The sequence below is a fragment of the Cyanistes caeruleus genome, chromosome 5, assembly GCF_971803275.1.
Source record: "Cyanistes caeruleus chromosome 5, bCyaCae1.hap1.1, whole genome shotgun sequence".
NCBI lineage: Eukaryota > Metazoa > Chordata > Aves > Passeriformes > Paridae > Cyanistes > Cyanistes caeruleus.
The window spans coordinates 10,876,585-10,894,580 of NC_141705.1; the positions used below are offsets into that span (position 1 = coordinate 10,876,585).

The following is a 17,996-nucleotide window of genomic DNA, read 5'->3' on the forward strand; positions in this document are numbered from 1 at the left end:
TTATTTGTGTAAACTTTAATCTCCTTACAGTAGAAACATACAGTCAAAGCCAAAAGTAGTGTAACAATTTTACAGCAAAGCTTACCAGTAAAAATGCTAACAAGTTTGTATCAAATTCTTTAAAAACTGTGCACTTTATCAAACTTAACTTTGTTCAGCACATCGTTTTGATTTATATATAAAGGCATTAATTCTATAAGAATCATTTACTATATTCCAAAAATCGCATGACCTAGGTGTAACACTCTATAGCCTGATACCATTTTTGCTCCTTTCAATATTTACAGATTTCATCTACCTGCATCAACATGGAGCACAGAAGCACTAAGAACAAATACAAGTTTTGCCAATAATAGGTTCACATTGAAAAAGTTACATAAAAAGGAAAAGAAAAAAAAAGCTCAATTTTGCATTGCAATAGCTTGGGTCTGCTGCAGCCATGACTGTAGTTTAAGAATAATTCCCCCTTTTATATTCTTCCTTACTTAAAATAGTATTTGGATCTTTCAATGTGTAGAATTGAATCTGCTCTGCATCTGCAGGTACAGGAAGTGGGACCCATTTCTACCAGCCACCCAAAATTTGTCTCCTCCTACCCAGAACACAGTTCTTAAATTCCTTTGAAATTTAAATCTTCTACAAATGGCATCTTTGAAGTCATTCTAGCTACTATGTACAGAAATGGCTCAGGCAATTAAGTTAGTCCACCTTGTCATTAGTCAACAGGAAGTATAATTACTGTAGCTGTAAAGGAGGTATCTAGTGTTCCAGAATAAGTGAGTTTAATTATGGTGAGAGCTTCCTCAACTCTATTTACATGACAACTTCAGGCTCAATGTTAAATAGCAAATCATCATTTCCTCTTCGAACTTCAAGTAGTAGAGGTGATTCATTCATCACAGCCTCTTGCAGGTCACTGGAAGTCATCAAAGGACGCCCATTGACTTTCACAATAATATCTCCATCTTGGATCCCTCCTCTGCAAAGACAAGAAAATGGCACTAAGGATTCATTCTATGCAGAGGTAAAGTACAAAGGCTATTCACCACTTCTTTTGCAAATATAACGAATTTTCATTTGTCTTAGTCTCCACTGAAGGGAAATTCCAGCCTTCTGACTGTGAAATAATAACAGGTCGGACTTGCTAAATGCAAAATAAGGCTCGGGTTATTTCATCGAGGATTTTCTTCTTAAACAAGAAAAACAATTTTTTCATGATTTCTACAAAACTATAGCAAGTCAGAAACAGAAAAGGCTTTTGTTTATTATTAATTCACTTTACTCAGTCCTTTTGCAAGACCATGCTTTTATTCCATGAATATGTAGATCAAGAAGTGAAAATTAAAACCTCAAAATTTCAAGGCAAGTAAAGTGTACCAGCTAAAGTACTGGGAAATTATTTCTCTCTTGCTGTTCAAATGTAATCCTGAATAGCTACTTCTATTACTTTTGCTTTTGATTTTCCTAAAATCATTTTTAGAAATATTTTATTTTGCAACTGTTCCAAAGACCAGCCTCTTCCTTTAAGATTCAGTACTGTCTCAGATAACAGCTCTGACAGTGCCTTATGTGAATGTTATTCTGATTCCTGCTTAACCTTACCTGTTTTTTAATATTCAACATCCTTCACAAAACTCCTCAAATTTGGTCATTGTATATGGGGTGCTCTTTTTATTTGTACACTCTTAGTGTTTCACAATGTCATTAGAGGTTGTAGTGAGGCGGGTGGCAGTCTCTTTTACCAAGTAGTAAGTGACAGGACAAGAAGAAATGGCCTTAAGTTGTCCAAGGGGAAATTCAGATGGGATAATATGAAAAATTCCTTCACAGAAAGGGTTTTTAAACACTGAAAGAGGTTGCCCAGCAAAGTGGTGGTCTCACCATCCCTGGAGGTATTTAAAAAATGGGTAGAAGTGGCACTTAGGGACAGGGTTTACTGGTGGTCTTGGTTCTGAGTTCGTGGTTGGACTTGATGACTTAGTAATTTCCAAACTAAATGATTCCATGATTTAAATAGTTCTGAAATGCTTAATTTTTGTAGAGGTGAGCAGAATCTTAGCAAGATATTTTAAACCTAAAGGCATGATTTTTATTGTTTAAATACAGATCAAGCCTGGTATGAGAAAATACTTGAATATAAAATAAATATTACCTTCCAGTATCTCTTTGATGGTTTATTTGTGGTGAAGAAAATAACATGATCTACCTACCTATGAGAAGGTGAGTTTGGAACAACTTCGTGTACATAAATTCCACTTCTGACATCAGGAAAATCAGCATTACTGTGCTTCAGCTCCTCCACCAAGCTAAAAGAAGAACAAAGTTATACAGAATTTATTGCACTACAAAAGCATATAAACATTCTTATTTATTTAAACTTTTTGGAACAAAAAGTAAAAGACTTAACAAATAATCATTTGCCGGTTCTCTGATGAAAATATGGGGATTTAAACTTGGATTAAAAAACATTACATAAATTTTAAGATTTAAGATTTAAGATCCTTACCTGTGCAAAGCATGCTAAACTTAATGGTGTTGTACATCAGCAAGAATTTGACTTTGGCTCTTTGTGGCAGTAGCACAGAGGGCCTTGTTCAAGAGCACAACAACAGGAGCACTCTCAGGGACAAAAGGTCTTTCTGCTCAAAGAATTAATGCTGGGTAATGAATGACAAGGCAAAAATTTGCTAACTTTTTGGTCTATTTTATTTTGCAAGTCATTCCTAATTTGTCTTGATCTAGAACAATAGAGTTTTTGATAACTCCAGAGAGAAGACAGATCAGAGCTGGAAACTTCAGTTTCCTCAAGTTGTCATCAACAATTTTTTGCACATTACTTTCTATAGAAAGAAGACAGGAACCCACTGCAAAACAGAGCCTCTGCAAACATCCCCTCATTTCAGAGATGATGACATCATTTCAGGTCTGCATACAGTGTGGGTTAAAACCCATTTCTTGAAAGATTTTAAACCAAGGACAGATTACTGGGCTGTCTGCCATTAAAAACTGGGGTCCCTCAGAAGGAAAACAAGCCAAAATGGCTACACAGCTTCTCTTCATCTGATTTAGTACTGAGGAAGCTAACAATTGAATAATTAAAGCAAACACAACAAGGGAAGTGGTCTTTTTCTGAAAACAGGCCTGCAGACATCTTGCATGTCTTCCTTAGACATTCCAAAAGCAGTAAAATCTCACATTGTTTTCACAATTATGAGGAGAAGCATTCTGAGTTTCTCTCCACCAGTGATGTTAATGCCATTACACTGATTCATTCCAGCTGAGGATCTGACCCTTCAGGGAGGACTGCAGGAGTGCAACTCAGGAAAAAGATGGCTTTACTACAACCCCAGCTGCAAATTGTCTTGTTTAATTTTGCCACATTGGAAACATGCCTACTGCTGGGAAAGAACATCAGCTTAAGAGCCCATATTTATTATCCAATAATTTATCTGGGTAATGGCAAGACAAAGCAATGTAAGAGGAAAAACACACTAAAGAGCCAGAGGAAGGTGTCCATTTCTGGCTTTGCTAACATGAAGGCACACAAAGCTTTAGTTTGGCACTTTAGCAGCTCTTCCTAGTTAATGGTTAGGCACCAAACCTCACACCATATGGCCTCCACTGGCACTGGGAAAACACCACCAAACCTTCCATCAGCTGATTTTGGCACTCAGACTCACCTGAAAGAACCATTTCGTTTAAATGTCAGCTAAAACCTGGTGTAACTCCAGGTATCCTTGTCAAGAACCAAAATCTGTGTTCAGGCTCTCCCTATTTTCCCTCAGCTATCAGCAGAATATCCACCACTATCAGTATTTAGAGAATTTCCAGCTCTCAGAATGTAGTTTTCACCTGCATGATGTAAATGCCTGCATATTTCCTAGAAGCCAATGCCCATTTCTGGATCTCTGGAGATTTGTAACAAAAGATGAATGAAGTTCTGAACCACTACTGACCACATCTTGTGTGCATGAACACACAATCTCCTTTCTAAGATACTTACGCAGGTGTTATTGTCAGCATTCTGATGCCAATGAAACGTTTCTTCCCATCTGAAAGGAACACAGAGGATATTTAAGAAGTTTAGGCAAACCCTGACAAAAACAACTGCTCTGATGACCCAAAATACCTGAAAATTAAAACAGAATGTATCAGATTTTAACAAAACTAAACAAAATCACGTACATCTGTACTAAAGTTATTTTTTTTTATTACCCTTGGTGTACAGAATGACTATCCCTGTCACTGCAACTAAGGGTAAGAGAGAAAGCTCATAGGAGTTCTTCCTTCAGGAAATTCAGGAAACTTCTGTGATCTAGTATCACATGAATTCAGTAAATGGAAAATTTCATAGCCAACTACCATTTAATCTGAAACTGGTCAAGACTATCATACACTATTCTCATTTAAATGTAGAAATGGACTCTAAAAAAATTTAGATTTCCACTTTTCAGAGAAAAGGCAATCAGAAGACTCACACTGATTATAATGGCTTGTTATTTCTAACCCAAGGAATAAAAACCAATTTAAAATAAAAAACCAAAACATGTAGACCTTTGCCAAAATGATCACAAAAATACCCAGAGGGTTGGAGTGCCTCTGCTAAGAAGATGGGCTGAGGGAATTGGATTTGTTCAGCCTAGAGAAAGCTCCAGGGACACCTTAACAAGGTATTTCAGTATTTAAAGAGGTCTTATAAAGTCAGGAAGGGTAATGATTTCAAACTAAAAGAAGGTAGGTTGGCAGCAGGTATGAGGAAGAATTTTTTATGATGAGAATGGTAACACACTGGAACGCACTGCTCTGAGAAGTGGTAGATCTCCCAGCTGTCAACACTCAGGGTCAGCTTGGATGGGGCTGTGAGCAACCTGAAGGTGTCTCTGATCAGTGCAGAGGGGTCAGACTAGATGGCCTTTAAAAGGTCCCTTCCAATAGAAACTATTCTATAATTCTACGATTTTCCAGGACTCTTTGGAATTTTAAATGGTGAGAAGTCACTCCTCTAGGAAGAACAGCACATTTCTGAAGTTGGCTTTTAGTAAGTCATGATACTGCACAGCTGTCTTATGAAAAAAAAATGCAGTTTGATGACTTCCTGAAGCGAGCGCTGCAGTACTCAGTTACATCCGGCGTGAAACGATATTTCCCCTTACTTGTTCCAGCACAACGACTTCACAAGATCTTTGAGTTTCTCCAGGTTTTCACATGAGGAAAAAGGAGATGTACACAGTCTTCTCTAGCTCTGATTCTTTCCAAGAAAAATACTGCCAAGTAAAGGACTTAGCTCTGAATATTACACATGCCAAATATTCTGATTGGGGTCACAAACTGTTGACTACTAAACACTGGATTTACTACACTCTGAAAAATCTTGCATCCATAACTGTCATCCCTACTTTGCCCTGAAATGTTTGGCTCTCCCCTATTTTAAAGTAAAACTAGCAAGATCAAAATCAGCTATAGTAAGAGTGTTAAGATGTTCAATTGCTCAAATCTGAAGCGTGAAGAGCTTTGGACATGACCAAGAACTAGCTCATGGTGCTCCTCCAGTCCTCATGGCAGAAATGTAATTTTTCACTTTTTAAAAATATTCAGACATGATAATTCTCCCACCTGAAAATAATCCCCTTGTCCATGCAAGGTGGACAGTTAAATAATGAAATTTCCTTTGTAAGATCAGTGACAGCATCTCTGGTGATAGTTTTCTCTTTGCATTAAACAATTTGATGCTGCTCATCACCTATGACACAGAAATTTGTAGAAACACAAAGATACTCCAGAGCCTGAGCTAGGAATATTTGTATGGATGAAAAATTAAAATGAAAGAAGAGAAAAGAGAAATTGACTTGGAAGAAACAGAACAGTAAGAATGAAAAATCACAGGAGAAATTACACTAATCAGATAAAGGGAATTACTTCCCCAGTGGCTAATGATATATTTAAACATAAATATTTAGGGAAAAAAAAATAAATCTTGCAACTAAAGACTTATTCCCAACCAAAATTCTAATTCTACCTTCATCTTTTGGCAGGTCTAAGTATTATTTCACTCCCTTGATGCACTGAAATTCAAAAAGGCCTTCTGTCCTCTCTCTGCAGTAAGTTTGCCATACTGCAAATAGCAATTCCTACTGTAAGAGTAGCAGGGTATTGTATAAACTAAGAAGTGTGAGCCATAGGTTACTTTAGCAGCAGAGTATACACTCCTCTCTTTCCCCTCTCCAGACATTTTGTGTGTCAGAATACAAGTAAAAAAATTTCAGTCCTTCAGTTTCATAAAAATCCATTCCACTGATTAACCCAAGTCAGACACCTTCAACAAAAAACAAAGTTTTCAGCAACAATGATTAGTGGGAATATAATCATCCATCTTTTTTGAAGTATCAGCAGAGACTAAACAGGCACAGACAAACAGTAGTAGTGTTTTAACACTCCCAAAGCATAGCATGGTGATGTTGGGGCTGAGTCACACTGGCAGGACAGAATGTGGCACCTGGAACTACACTGTCATATTACATCTGCTCTGTGAATAGAAAGTCTCAAAACCTGTCATTATGGCAATTTGTGCAATCACGAGGCAAAAGAAAAAGTAATTCAGAGACCTGGAGTAAAGTGATGTCATAAATCTAAGGAGCACATCACCAGGGTGCAGTCCCAGAAGTAGTTAAAAGAAGGTTTGTATGTTAGAAAAATCAGCTTTAGCAAATGTGAAACTACTGTGGCTAAAGCTGGAGCACAGCACAGAAGAGAAAGACTCAAATCTTATCTCATTTTTGTAAACACCAGGCCAGGTTAAACACTGGTACAGAGGTACAAAGTCAAGTAAACCAGCCTCAACCACGAGCTTAAACTTAAATCTGCTTAGTGTTAATAAAAAGTCACAAGCAGCTGACACCAAGTATCTAGAAGCAGTTCACTAGTCACAGAAATTTCTATTCCACAGTAAATAAAGCACTTGCCTTACTATTAAACTTTATTTATTGATGTTTGCAATAATAGAGATACAAACCAGACAGATAAACACCAATTGAAGGCAGAAATGCTTATGACTTATAAAACAGTAGCAAAAAGAATTTATAAATCCTAATTAAGGGGTCATGTACTCAAACTCCTATGGGCTTGAGTAACTCTGGCTCAAAATTATACCCAATGCAGTTGATTTCAGTGAGGCCAGGATCTCCAAGGAAGAAATGGATCCCGCACTACTTATTCAAGTGCCAGGCAAGACTTCTATTTTTCTGCTAATTCCTTTTGCCCCCAGCTCATTTTGAAGATTACATGAGCAGCCCTGAAAGCTTTTAAGAAAGATATTCTACTGCCAAACAGAAACCATGAAAACAGCTCAAGCCTATAATGCTGGACTCTGTGCAGTGCCCCTTTCTTATAAACTGCAGAGCTGAATTCAATCAGGTCTGAATCTACACTCAGCAAGGATCCTAAGCAACCCTCATGATTTGTGGTAATTATTATGAGTAATAATCATTCAAATACAAAGGTAAGAATATTGTTTTAACGCAACTAATACAAGGTCCTGGGGATATAAAATGGGATTCAAGTAAATGAGTTGTTGGGTGTGGCCAATGCAGAACTCCCCCATTTCCCCACGCCCAGCTGAAACAAGGTTTATTCACTTTTCTGCTTACAGTATGTTAGATGCCAAGCTGACCTTTTAGATGGATTTTCTCTTTAATATTTTTTCAAATTGCTGACTTACTGATTTCCACTTTAAAGCATCTATTTCTAAAAGACTTTCTAGTTTTACTATTCTGCTCAAGTCTAAACTGGGAATAGATAGAGCCAAGCCCAAAATGGAGAAATTCCTAAAAAAATTTTTTTTAAAAATAATATCAATCAATCCTTAATTATGCAGATAATTTCCAGACAGAAACATAGAATACCACAGCTGGTTAAAACTGAGATGGAGACACTTAACTTAATGCAGCAATTTAAGATTTCCTAACTATAAAATGATGTTAACCTTATCATTGGTAACCCCAAAATTAGCAAAGGCCTTCAAACCATTGAACAGACCAACATCTCTATGAAGGCTGTGGCAAGTCTTTGGTCAAAAATATATTAGGTGCTATTATATATTACCAATGCATTAGGTAATACAGAATGTATATATAACAATCAGTGCAAATTCTTCATTCAAATGACATCCTCTCCTTTTCTTCACTCTCCACTCCTGTTCTGTAATAGATCAGGTATTTGCAGCTTTATATGATGGATGAGATTTTAAAAAATATGCCTCCTATATGAAACAGTTATCTGACTAACTGAGATTCAAAAGACTAAGCTCCAGTTTATTAAACAATTGAGTATCTTCTATGCCAAAATAAATCTGGAAAGAGTGGTATCCTAAGGGAATGTTATCATATTCAGGCAATATTATACTAAGAACAAAATGGTAATACCCATAAACTTCTTTCTATGACCTAATTGTACCATAAGGGAGGATCCCATTGAAATTACTGAAACTTAACTGGAAGAAAACATGATAAAAACATCTCTAAAATTCTGCTTATAAATTCACTATGCCAAAAAATAGCAGCTATACAATAAACCTGAGAACAATTACTAAAGGCCTAAAAAATGCAAACTGAGTCTCAAATATGTGGTGAAAATATCTCCTAGAAATTTTCTCTATGCACCAAGGGCTTTAACTGACTGTTCTGCCACAGCAAAATTATAAAACATACTTCAGAGAAGCAAAAGGAAAAAAAAATTGGAAAATAAAATAAATAATAAAATTGCCCCCATTTATTTGAAGCAGTGACAGTCACACTGACACCAAGAGGAAAGTGTGAATCCTCTTGATTAGGGTATTATGATAAGAAAAAAAAATATGTATGTTATAAACACAGTATAAATTTGAATCTTCCATAATTTTTTCTTAGGGCTCTTCCATGGGCAAATCTGTCTCTGGGCCCTCAGCTGGGCTCATCATCCTGTGGAGATAAAGGTGCCTGAAGGAGCAAGGTGACTGATTTCAGTGGTGCCATCTCTAAGCTTCACTGAGTTTCCAGCCCGTTACCAGGAGATGGTGAGTTCTGCACAAGGCTTGAGTTCATGTCTCTAGGCCAAGCCTGCAGGCTGAGCTATTGCTCCTCCCTGGATTGGGATGAGCAGTTTGGTTCTAAAGAGTAACATCACTAATGAGACACCTGTTTGTTTCAGAAACCAACAAGTTAGTAACCAGGGTGAAAAAATAGGTTTTTTTGACACGTTGACTGAAACAAAATTATGTCAGCTACTTTAAAATGCACTTCTCAGTATATAATTAACTTTTTTTTTTTATCTACTCCTCCCTCTCCTCCCAAATCAACAATGTTGTGAAAATAACAATCTGTGGCACTCAGCAAAACAGATGAGGGGACCCATCAGGTTTGTGATGCTCTCATGTATACAAGCAGATGCACCCCTTTAAAACCGCTGACTAAGGGAAGTTTCTGAAATAACAGTATCTGAGAGGACAACAGTGTAGGGAAACAGCCCTGGCATCAGGAACTGGATGAACTCAGCAGAAGACAAGATTAATAACAAAAAGATTCATGAGAAGAAGAAGCAGCAGCCAATACTCATGGTAAAAGATGAGTAGTAGGGTGTGGACAGATAAATTGGCAAGTGAAAGGGTAAGGAAGATTTGGCCTGGATGCAGCATTACTAGATCAGCTTTGGCTGTGTAGCCTGTAGTATGACATCTAGAACAGGGTGACAGATATGGTGCAGGCATGTAAAAAAAAGTCTGAAGTACTGCAGTTGTCATTGCCAAAATACTTAGATTTATATGCTCTCTGGTCCAGAGAGCCTTTCTTTCTTTTTGTCTCTTTCCCATCTTTCCATGTATTTATTCATGAATTAGTAAAAGCCTTTCTTCCACCAGGGCCTGACAGTCTGTCACAGTATATCTGATTGATATAGCACTGACATACATGACCATGATAAAATATAGGCCAGGTTCTATGGACTACACCCCATCTGTGGACAGGTGCTTAAAAACGTTTTTACCTTAATTGCTACATTATACCTCAATCTTTTTGCTTGGACAATAAATGAAAAGAAGGGAATAGAACTCCTTTAAACAAGTGATCATCTGTTCTCAAGATCTCTTGAGACAGTGATGGTTCATCTGTGTCCTCACTATTCTCAGAGGCCCTATTTCCCATATTTATACAGATACTGTCTGCTCTTTGGGGGTATGAGTAATAAAAAGTCTCTCCCACTTCTCTGAGATTGTTTTCTATTTCATTACAGTCTATGATGCTCTGTAATGGAAAAAGATGCTGCTCCTTTCAGTAATAGGATCCCAGACCCCTGTCTTTTGGCACTTCACCTGGATCAGGATAACTGGAAGATGTCACTGTCTCCTGCATACCATACCTTTACTTTGTTTGTCATGTGACTCTGTGAGAAACTGAGTGATACGGTCTGAAGGAATGGCAAAAGAAATTCCAGCTGTGACCTTCAAGGTGTTAATCCCAATCACTTCACCATCCTGTTGAGAGACAACACCCAATTAAATTTGTTCCTAAGTACAGGATTCAGCTCCCTGCCTAGCATTTCATGTTAAAAGCTGGTTTAAGAAATTTTAGAGTGTTGTAATCACTCAAGAAATAAACACTACATATAAGGGAGGATCTGGGCTTTGATTCACGATCAATTTCACATTTAACTGAGATGGCCAGAGTGATCACAGTACAGTGTGTTCATCCAAGGTCCATCCCACCACTCAGTGAGATTCCATCTGCCAAGTGGGCAATGGAGTCATTATTACCACTACAGCCACAAGTCACTGACCTGCAAAACCAGTGCTGATCTAAAGCAAGAGTTGTGTGGGTTAACCAGGCCCCATGTCTGCTGTGCATCCCAGGCTTCACAGTGTGAATGAGCGTAACTGCTCCTCCTAGACCCCACATTCCTCACTGCTATGCAAAATTTTCTGTGCTCAATGGGGAAATGTTTTCCTACGGTGTGTGAATTGAGACCTAATTTGCATATTCTGCATTAACTTCAGGCTGTCTACCATTTGCTAAATGAATGGAAGCTGGAATGACAAATGACTCTTTCCAAGAGAACATTCTCCACCAACATGAAACTAGTTCTTGAAACAAAACCAACTATCCAACAAAACCAAGTCACATGAACTTACCAGATTAACTAGAGGTCCTCCAGAGTTGCCATACTGTAGAAATGACATAAGGGAACAATAAATTAATACTTCACTATTGGAAATGCAATTCTCATTACAAACAGTCCTTATTTTCTAAGTAAATGAAGCAGGCAGCACTGACAGACACAATATTGATTACAGAAGATTACAGGTATGTCTTATCCTACTCCTTCACCCCTCTCATGATTATAGTTTTTTTTTTCTTTTCAGAAACAGGCTTTAAGTTAGGAGCCACTCCAAATAGGCAGACCCTAAGTTTAAGACATTGAACAGCTAAAACTAGTATTTTGTTTTTTCTAAAGCCTGTCAGAACAAGGTTTTGAAAAAATTGTTATTTAAAGTTATACTTCAGTGAGGTGTACAGTTTTTATTTTACTCATTACTTTGTTTTGTAATACTGTCAGTCTCTCGTTCTCCACTGGAGCAGAATACAGTGTTTTACGTATTTAATCACAGCATATTGCTATGAGGTAGCAACTACATAAGGATTGATTTAGTAACCACAGACACATACGCCTCTCTAGGGAAGGCATAGAGCAGCTCTGAGCAGCCCAAAATTACCTAATACCTAATGGCCTTTAAAGGAAACATGCAACAGGACCACAGGAAATGAGAGTTGGAGAAGTTGCTTGTCCATCCTCATGCTGGCTCAAAAATTTGTTTTTGAGTGAGGCCAGAGTTTTCGAGTAGGTTTGCAAAACAGCCAAGAGCAGCAACTTACCACTCAAAAGAAACAAAAGCTAAGTGATGTATGACAGAGAAGTGAGACACAAACTGTTTACATCTAGATAGCACTGGGCAAACCTTACAGATTCTTGGGAGAATAAAAAAGACATTGAAGTTTATAAAACAGCTTCAAAGTTCAAATTTAATCAAACAGATCAGTTCCTTATATTGTATCTCTCTAGTGACCTGAAACTGCACACTTGATTTTCATGTCTGACTGGCACAAAAAAAACAAGATAATGATTTTTCAGCCTTGCTTAGCACACCATCTTTTATTCTCTTGTCTTCTGCTTGAAGAATGTGAAAGACCTTCAGCATATGCAATATAGCTGCATTTAGAACCTTATGGCCCTGTTTTCTCTTGCCCCATGCTACTGCTGTCCCAGCATTTCTCAAAAGGCAGCTGCATGCACATTCCTGCAGGGAAGTCTTGGAAGAACCACAGGAATGCTCTGCACAGACCAACTCTCAAACTCCTCCCATTCTCAGGAGAAAATGAGTGCATTAGCTAAGCACAAAGCATTCTTATGCCAGGGACCATCTTCATATTTTGTGGTCTCAGATGGCAAAGCAATTCAATCTTAGTGTCACTTTCCTCACCTCATCTGCTATCACTCTTCCTTTGGTCCAGCTTTATCTGACACTCTGCTATCCTTGTCTAAATTTGCTCACTAGCTTTGGAGAGCAGCAAATGTCTAAGTACATACACAAGGAAGGAGTCTGAGCTTGAAAAATGTGTACAGGAAAGAAGTCAAGAATCCCATGTTCTAATTCTGTCTCCACTACCAATTCAGTGTATGCTCCCAGCTAACCAATCTTGCCTAAGTTTTTCTTACTCTCCTTGCACAGCTGAAGAGAGTAATTCCAACTAAATGTCTAGAGAGGTGCAGCTTTGGGTCATACATAAGCTTTTTGATAAAGGTCACTTTTATGTCATAACTTAGCACAAAAAATAATTACCTTTTTTCCTCCCCATGCAATTTCTCTCAACAAGTCTGTGACAATAACCATTTGTGAAGCACTTTTTGTGTGTAAAACACTCAGTGTTTATTTCTTGACATGTCAAATTTGACATTAATGTCCAACAAATAAATCCTGAAAATATTTTCCTTTCAATGTGTAACAGATTTAAGGTATAAAATTTTGGGCCATTTTCCACCTCAGATATGTATGCAGTATTCTTTTTAGACGCAGTACAAGCTAAACACACACCCAAGGATTTCACTTATGCTCTTTGGATCACCCCAAACTGCTCTGAAGCAATTTTATTTTAATGTACTTCTACATAACATGCAATGCTAGGACACTTAGCTCCAAACCATACCTCAAACTTTATGTTATTTTACACCTTGATTCTTGTTTTGATTATGTGATGTGCGAAGGGAACACACAAAAAAACCCAGCCCTCTCCTTACATTCCTACCCAGGTATCCTGTCATTAAACTGAAGCACATACTCTCAATTTGACTACTGCATCTGGTTCTAATGAATAGAGATGAAAGAAAATTTGGCCCTATTCTACAGCTTCCTTGACCAGAGCAACTCAGCAAGCAGAGAGAGAAATGTTTTGATTTACTGCTGGTTGATACAACTATGTTACTGCACGAGATTTACAGAATTAAGAGTCCAACCTATGCAGCATCCTCACAGACAACCTCAAAGGAAGAACTTTTATTTATCATGCCCTTCACAACACTGTCTGAACACAACTTACAGACAATGCAGAGACTTTTAAAAAAGAGTTTCACTGATGTTAAACAAAGATGCTTGTATTTAGTGGATTCATCTCTCAGGGCAGGCACTTTCATGCTGCACAGGTGCAGGGACAGGGACAGACTGAAGTGGAACTCGTGACATATCTCATGCTTACATTAATAATAGCATCTGTCTGAATGTAATCCATGTCCGAATCCCGCAGGCCCAGCTCTTTGCCATCTCGCTGAGCAGTGCTGACAATACCTGTTGTCACAGTGTTCTGTAGGGCAAATGGACTTCCAATTGCCACCACAAATTCTCCTGGCCTCAGATCAGCAGAGTGTCCCAGTAACAATACTGGTAGTTTTTTCTTGAGTAAAAACAGAGAGAAAAAAATAAGCATTAGTTTACACTTGAAAATAACCTGATTGCAAAGACCAAAAACTAGAAAAAAGTTAGGAACAAGCAATTTCCATTACATTAACGAAAGAGCCACTCACTACTCTATACCCAAAACTTATGCTAGGAGGGTTGCTGTTTTAAACTGTCTTCAAAAGCAAACAGCTATCTGTAGCTCCTTGCAATTTCACTGAGAAAAAAAGGGCATCAAAATTTCCCTGTTTCCCAACAGATTGTTCCCTCCTCCTAGAAACAGCACACAAACCAACTGTTGATCAATTGTTGACTGCCACTCTCTGCATTATGCCCCACCTTGCAGTCCCATGCATACTGGCACAAAGCTTAGAAAGAACAGCCTCAGTACTTAGGTAAAGATAGCAGAATTTTGCCACATATTAAATTAATATAATTTCTTTTTCTTCACTTTTTACAGTTGCTATCACAGAAGACAAAGTAATTTAATTCCAAGATATGAAAAATTTCCATATCTGCATTTCAGTACATTTTTTCCTTAAACATATATTCTAGTCAGTCATTAGAGATCCCAAATGAAATCACTCTTCTGCTTATGTCACTCACCTTAGGGTGAATCTTTATTGTTGCAATGTCAGATTTCTTGTCAATGTCTTTGATGGTTGCTTCATAGGTATCTCCATTCTGAAGCTGTACCTTCAGTTGTTGTCTCCCTGATATTGCATTTGTGCTTGACACCACGTGGGCATTGGTCACAATTAAACCAGAATCAGACATAATAAACCCAGATCCACTGGAAAGGGGGACATTTCGACCAAAGAGGGGGTGCCTGTACAAAATGGAAGCAATTCTGTGTCATAACGGACACCAACTTAAGAGAAGATTATATCAGACATTATTTAACACCTTTCACTCTAAGAATTAAATTTTTTAAAAAGTTACAAAGAAAGGATCCCTTCCTGAAAATTGTGACTGGTTTTAGTCAGTCAGGGAGACAGGAACTGAGGTTTACAGACAATCAGCAGGGTCCTTTTTCTTTGGTTTCCAATTCTGTCTTCATAGACTTCCTTGCACAGAGGGTAGTGACAAAAAAGGAAGGAAAAGGGGCCCATCTGATCCCACTGATTCTATACTGGAAGAGAACAATGACAAAAACTAATAAAGCTGAAAAATTAACCAATCACCTAATGGGAAAAAAGGAAGAAGGAACCATGCAGCTGGACAGAGGCATAAAGGAAGAGACAAAGTCTAAGGGGACCACGAAGGCCAAGTGCAGACCAGGTGGAAAAAGCATGTCTGGAAACCAGAATGACTAGGAATGTGAAAGAAAAAATGAAAAACACTAACAACGGGTAAAACTTGGTGGGAAACAACACGTGCTGCAATACAGACAGGTAAAAGACTTTACAAACTGTTCAAGGCATTACAAATTTTCTGTGAACAACTTGATCTTAGATTGTTAGGGGAACATATAGTGCCTGTGTAGCAGAAGATGAGAAAAGGCTCACAAAGTCTTTCCTCCAAGACATGGTCCTGGTTAGGATATTATTTGAAAGTTCTGGGCTATTTAGCAGTAAACAATTGGTGCCAATCCCAGGAAAATATAGTATCAAAATTAGCACCCAGCAAGCTGTTGGGCAAACATTTACTTACAGGGAAAGAAAAAATTCTCAACTACATATGTAAAGATCTTAAGCATCCTCTCAAAGGACCAATCACCTTGTGCATAAAACTATGACTCCTGATACACTCAATTAGCTTGATTTTGCATATTAAAAAGCCTACAAAAATTCTCCAAGAAATTCTTATATCTATGGAAATTGAGAGACCTCCAGGAAAAAAGGTATTCACATAATGAAGCACATGCAGTATTTGCAGTAATTTATTCTGACAGCAGGTTGTTCTGAGGACTCATATTTAAACCTCTCAGGTTGTTTTGAATACTCAGTGAGGATCTTGCCATCTCAGCTTCAGCATCCTGAATATCAGTAATGCTCTGGTCAAGAAATTTAGTACATTTTTTTCCTATCAGAAGTAATTTCTGTGTTTAGATAGGCTACATCTCCTCAACATTCCACCTCTTAATGCTCTTCCTGCCAAAATAAAATCATCTTTCATTCAAAGTTGAAAAAGTAACAACAAGCCATTTTTTTCCAGCTTACTGTCTGAACATATATATATATTTATATGTATGTATGTATAACAAATACAGTCCAACAAGCACAACAAGCTGAAGAGTTCTCCAAAGATGAGACAAGACTTATTTTAGGGTAGACAGTATATATTGTATAGTACTGTAAGCCCATTAAGAACAGATCTACTGAACAAAACACACACATGTGTGATTCTCTGGAGAAATAGGTCTGCTGTAATGTTTCAGAATATTTTGTAAAGGTCACATTTTCAAAAGGAAAGTTTTGTAGGCTGTAGACCTTTGATAAAAAATATAACTAAAACAAAGAATTGAAAGTGTTACCTGAGGAAAAGTTCAATGTGCACAACTGCAGGTGCAATCTTTTCCACCACATCAGCTATGAAGTTGAATTTGTATCTTGGGCTGCTGGACTGTAGGTGACCTATACTAGCAGAAAGAATTGGATATGTTAATAAGACAATACCTTTTTTTTATCAAGTAGGCAAGATGAACCTGCCTTGAATTGGTCTGTTTCTCCTACTAAAACAGTTTCCAAACAGTACTGGAAAAGGAATCAAAGTCATTAAGATAGTTCAAAACTTACCTATCTTTCTGTGTGATCCTGAAAAAAATTAACCATCAGCATCACTTAGCTCTAAGTTCTTTTCTTTGGAAGTCTACAAGCTCTGTCTCGAGCATTTCTCTGAGGACAACTACTTGTTATTATTCAAGACACATAGGGTCATAAGATAGGTCAGGCTGGAAAGGCCCTTAGGAGGTTTCTAGTTCTACCTCCCGTTCAAAACTTCACCAGTCACAAAAGGGAAACAGAGCTGGGACTTTCAAAACTCCAAGTATGGACATTCCAGAAACTACCCAGGAAACTTCTCCCACTGCTTCACTCTCCCCCATGATGTATTAGATTTTTCTTACTTCAAGTCTGAACTTGTTGAGCTCATGTTCCAGCTCATGCCCCTTGTCTCTCATCCTCCCATTATGCACCTCGGTATGGATCTGGCACACAGGGAGGCTGCTCTCAGGTCCTCCTGAAGCTTTCTCTTCCCGAGGCAGAACAACCCCAACAACCTCAGCTTCTCCTCACATGAGATATGACTAGTTCCCCCCAACCATCCTCATGACCTTCTGAACTCACTCCAGTTTTTCAATGCCTTCTTGTACTGAGGGATCCAAAACTAGATGCAGTATTCCCAATGTGGTCTAACAAGTGCTGAGTAACACAGCTGCAGAATTTTGGAGCCACAATTAGAACTTAAGTTCTAATTTTTCAAGTAGACACATTAGAAACCTGCTTTAAATTACAATCTTTGCACCTAAAACTTTCTGCAAAATCACATTTAAGCTGTCATCTGCAGTTGGACCTAGCAATAGATTACTAAAGTCAGTATGGTTAAGCAGCACTATATACAGCATTCATTAAGAGTGAATATAATAGTGTGAAATTAAGATCTTAAAGAAGGCAGAGACAAACCTACACCCTCCTGGCTTCTAATGCCACAACATCCTGGATTCTAGCATCACAACATCCCAAAGGAATAGCACTGCTTGTGATAAATATTACATTCTTTGCAGTCCCTGATATATGGAGCCATATCACCACACATGTAAAGCATATGGTAGGGGATGTATCACCACACTCAAACAGCAATCTTTCATGTTCACAGCCTGAAGCTTTGAAATTAACTATGGGAACTACCAAAGGGAGAAAATGAATTGAAGAAAGCAGACAAAGAAGATGAGGAATTTCTTCACAGAACTCTAAGTTCTTTATCCTGTTACTGAACACGGGATTTACTTCTGAATGAAAAGAAACCTTGCTTAAATTTAGCAAGCTTAGATTTATGTGATACTGAATAAACAAAAGGAATAGCTTGGCAG

The 17,996-nt window shown here is 37.9% G+C and overlaps 1 protein-coding gene across 1 annotated transcript in view; it reads right to left on the minus strand.

Moving 5' to 3' along the window:
• HTRA3 (HtrA serine peptidase 3) overlaps nucleotides 1-17,996 on the minus strand; it is a 25,329-nt gene continuing 7,333 nt past the window's right edge. The window contains exons 2-9 of the mRNA XM_023925812.2: nucleotides 16,443-16,542; nucleotides 14,573-14,795; nucleotides 13,770-13,964; nucleotides 11,153-11,185; nucleotides 10,384-10,498; nucleotides 4,004-4,052; nucleotides 2,211-2,306; nucleotides 1-979 (exon numbers count right to left, since the gene is read on the minus strand). Coding sequence (XP_023781580.2) covers nucleotides 814-979; nucleotides 2,211-2,306; nucleotides 4,004-4,052; nucleotides 10,384-10,498; nucleotides 11,153-11,185; nucleotides 13,770-13,964; nucleotides 14,573-14,795; nucleotides 16,443-16,542 — 977 coding nt within the window. The 3' untranslated portion in view covers nucleotides 1-813. The remainder of the gene's footprint in view (nucleotides 980-2,210; nucleotides 2,307-4,003; nucleotides 4,053-10,383; nucleotides 10,499-11,152; nucleotides 11,186-13,769; nucleotides 13,965-14,572; nucleotides 14,796-16,442; nucleotides 16,543-17,996) is intronic.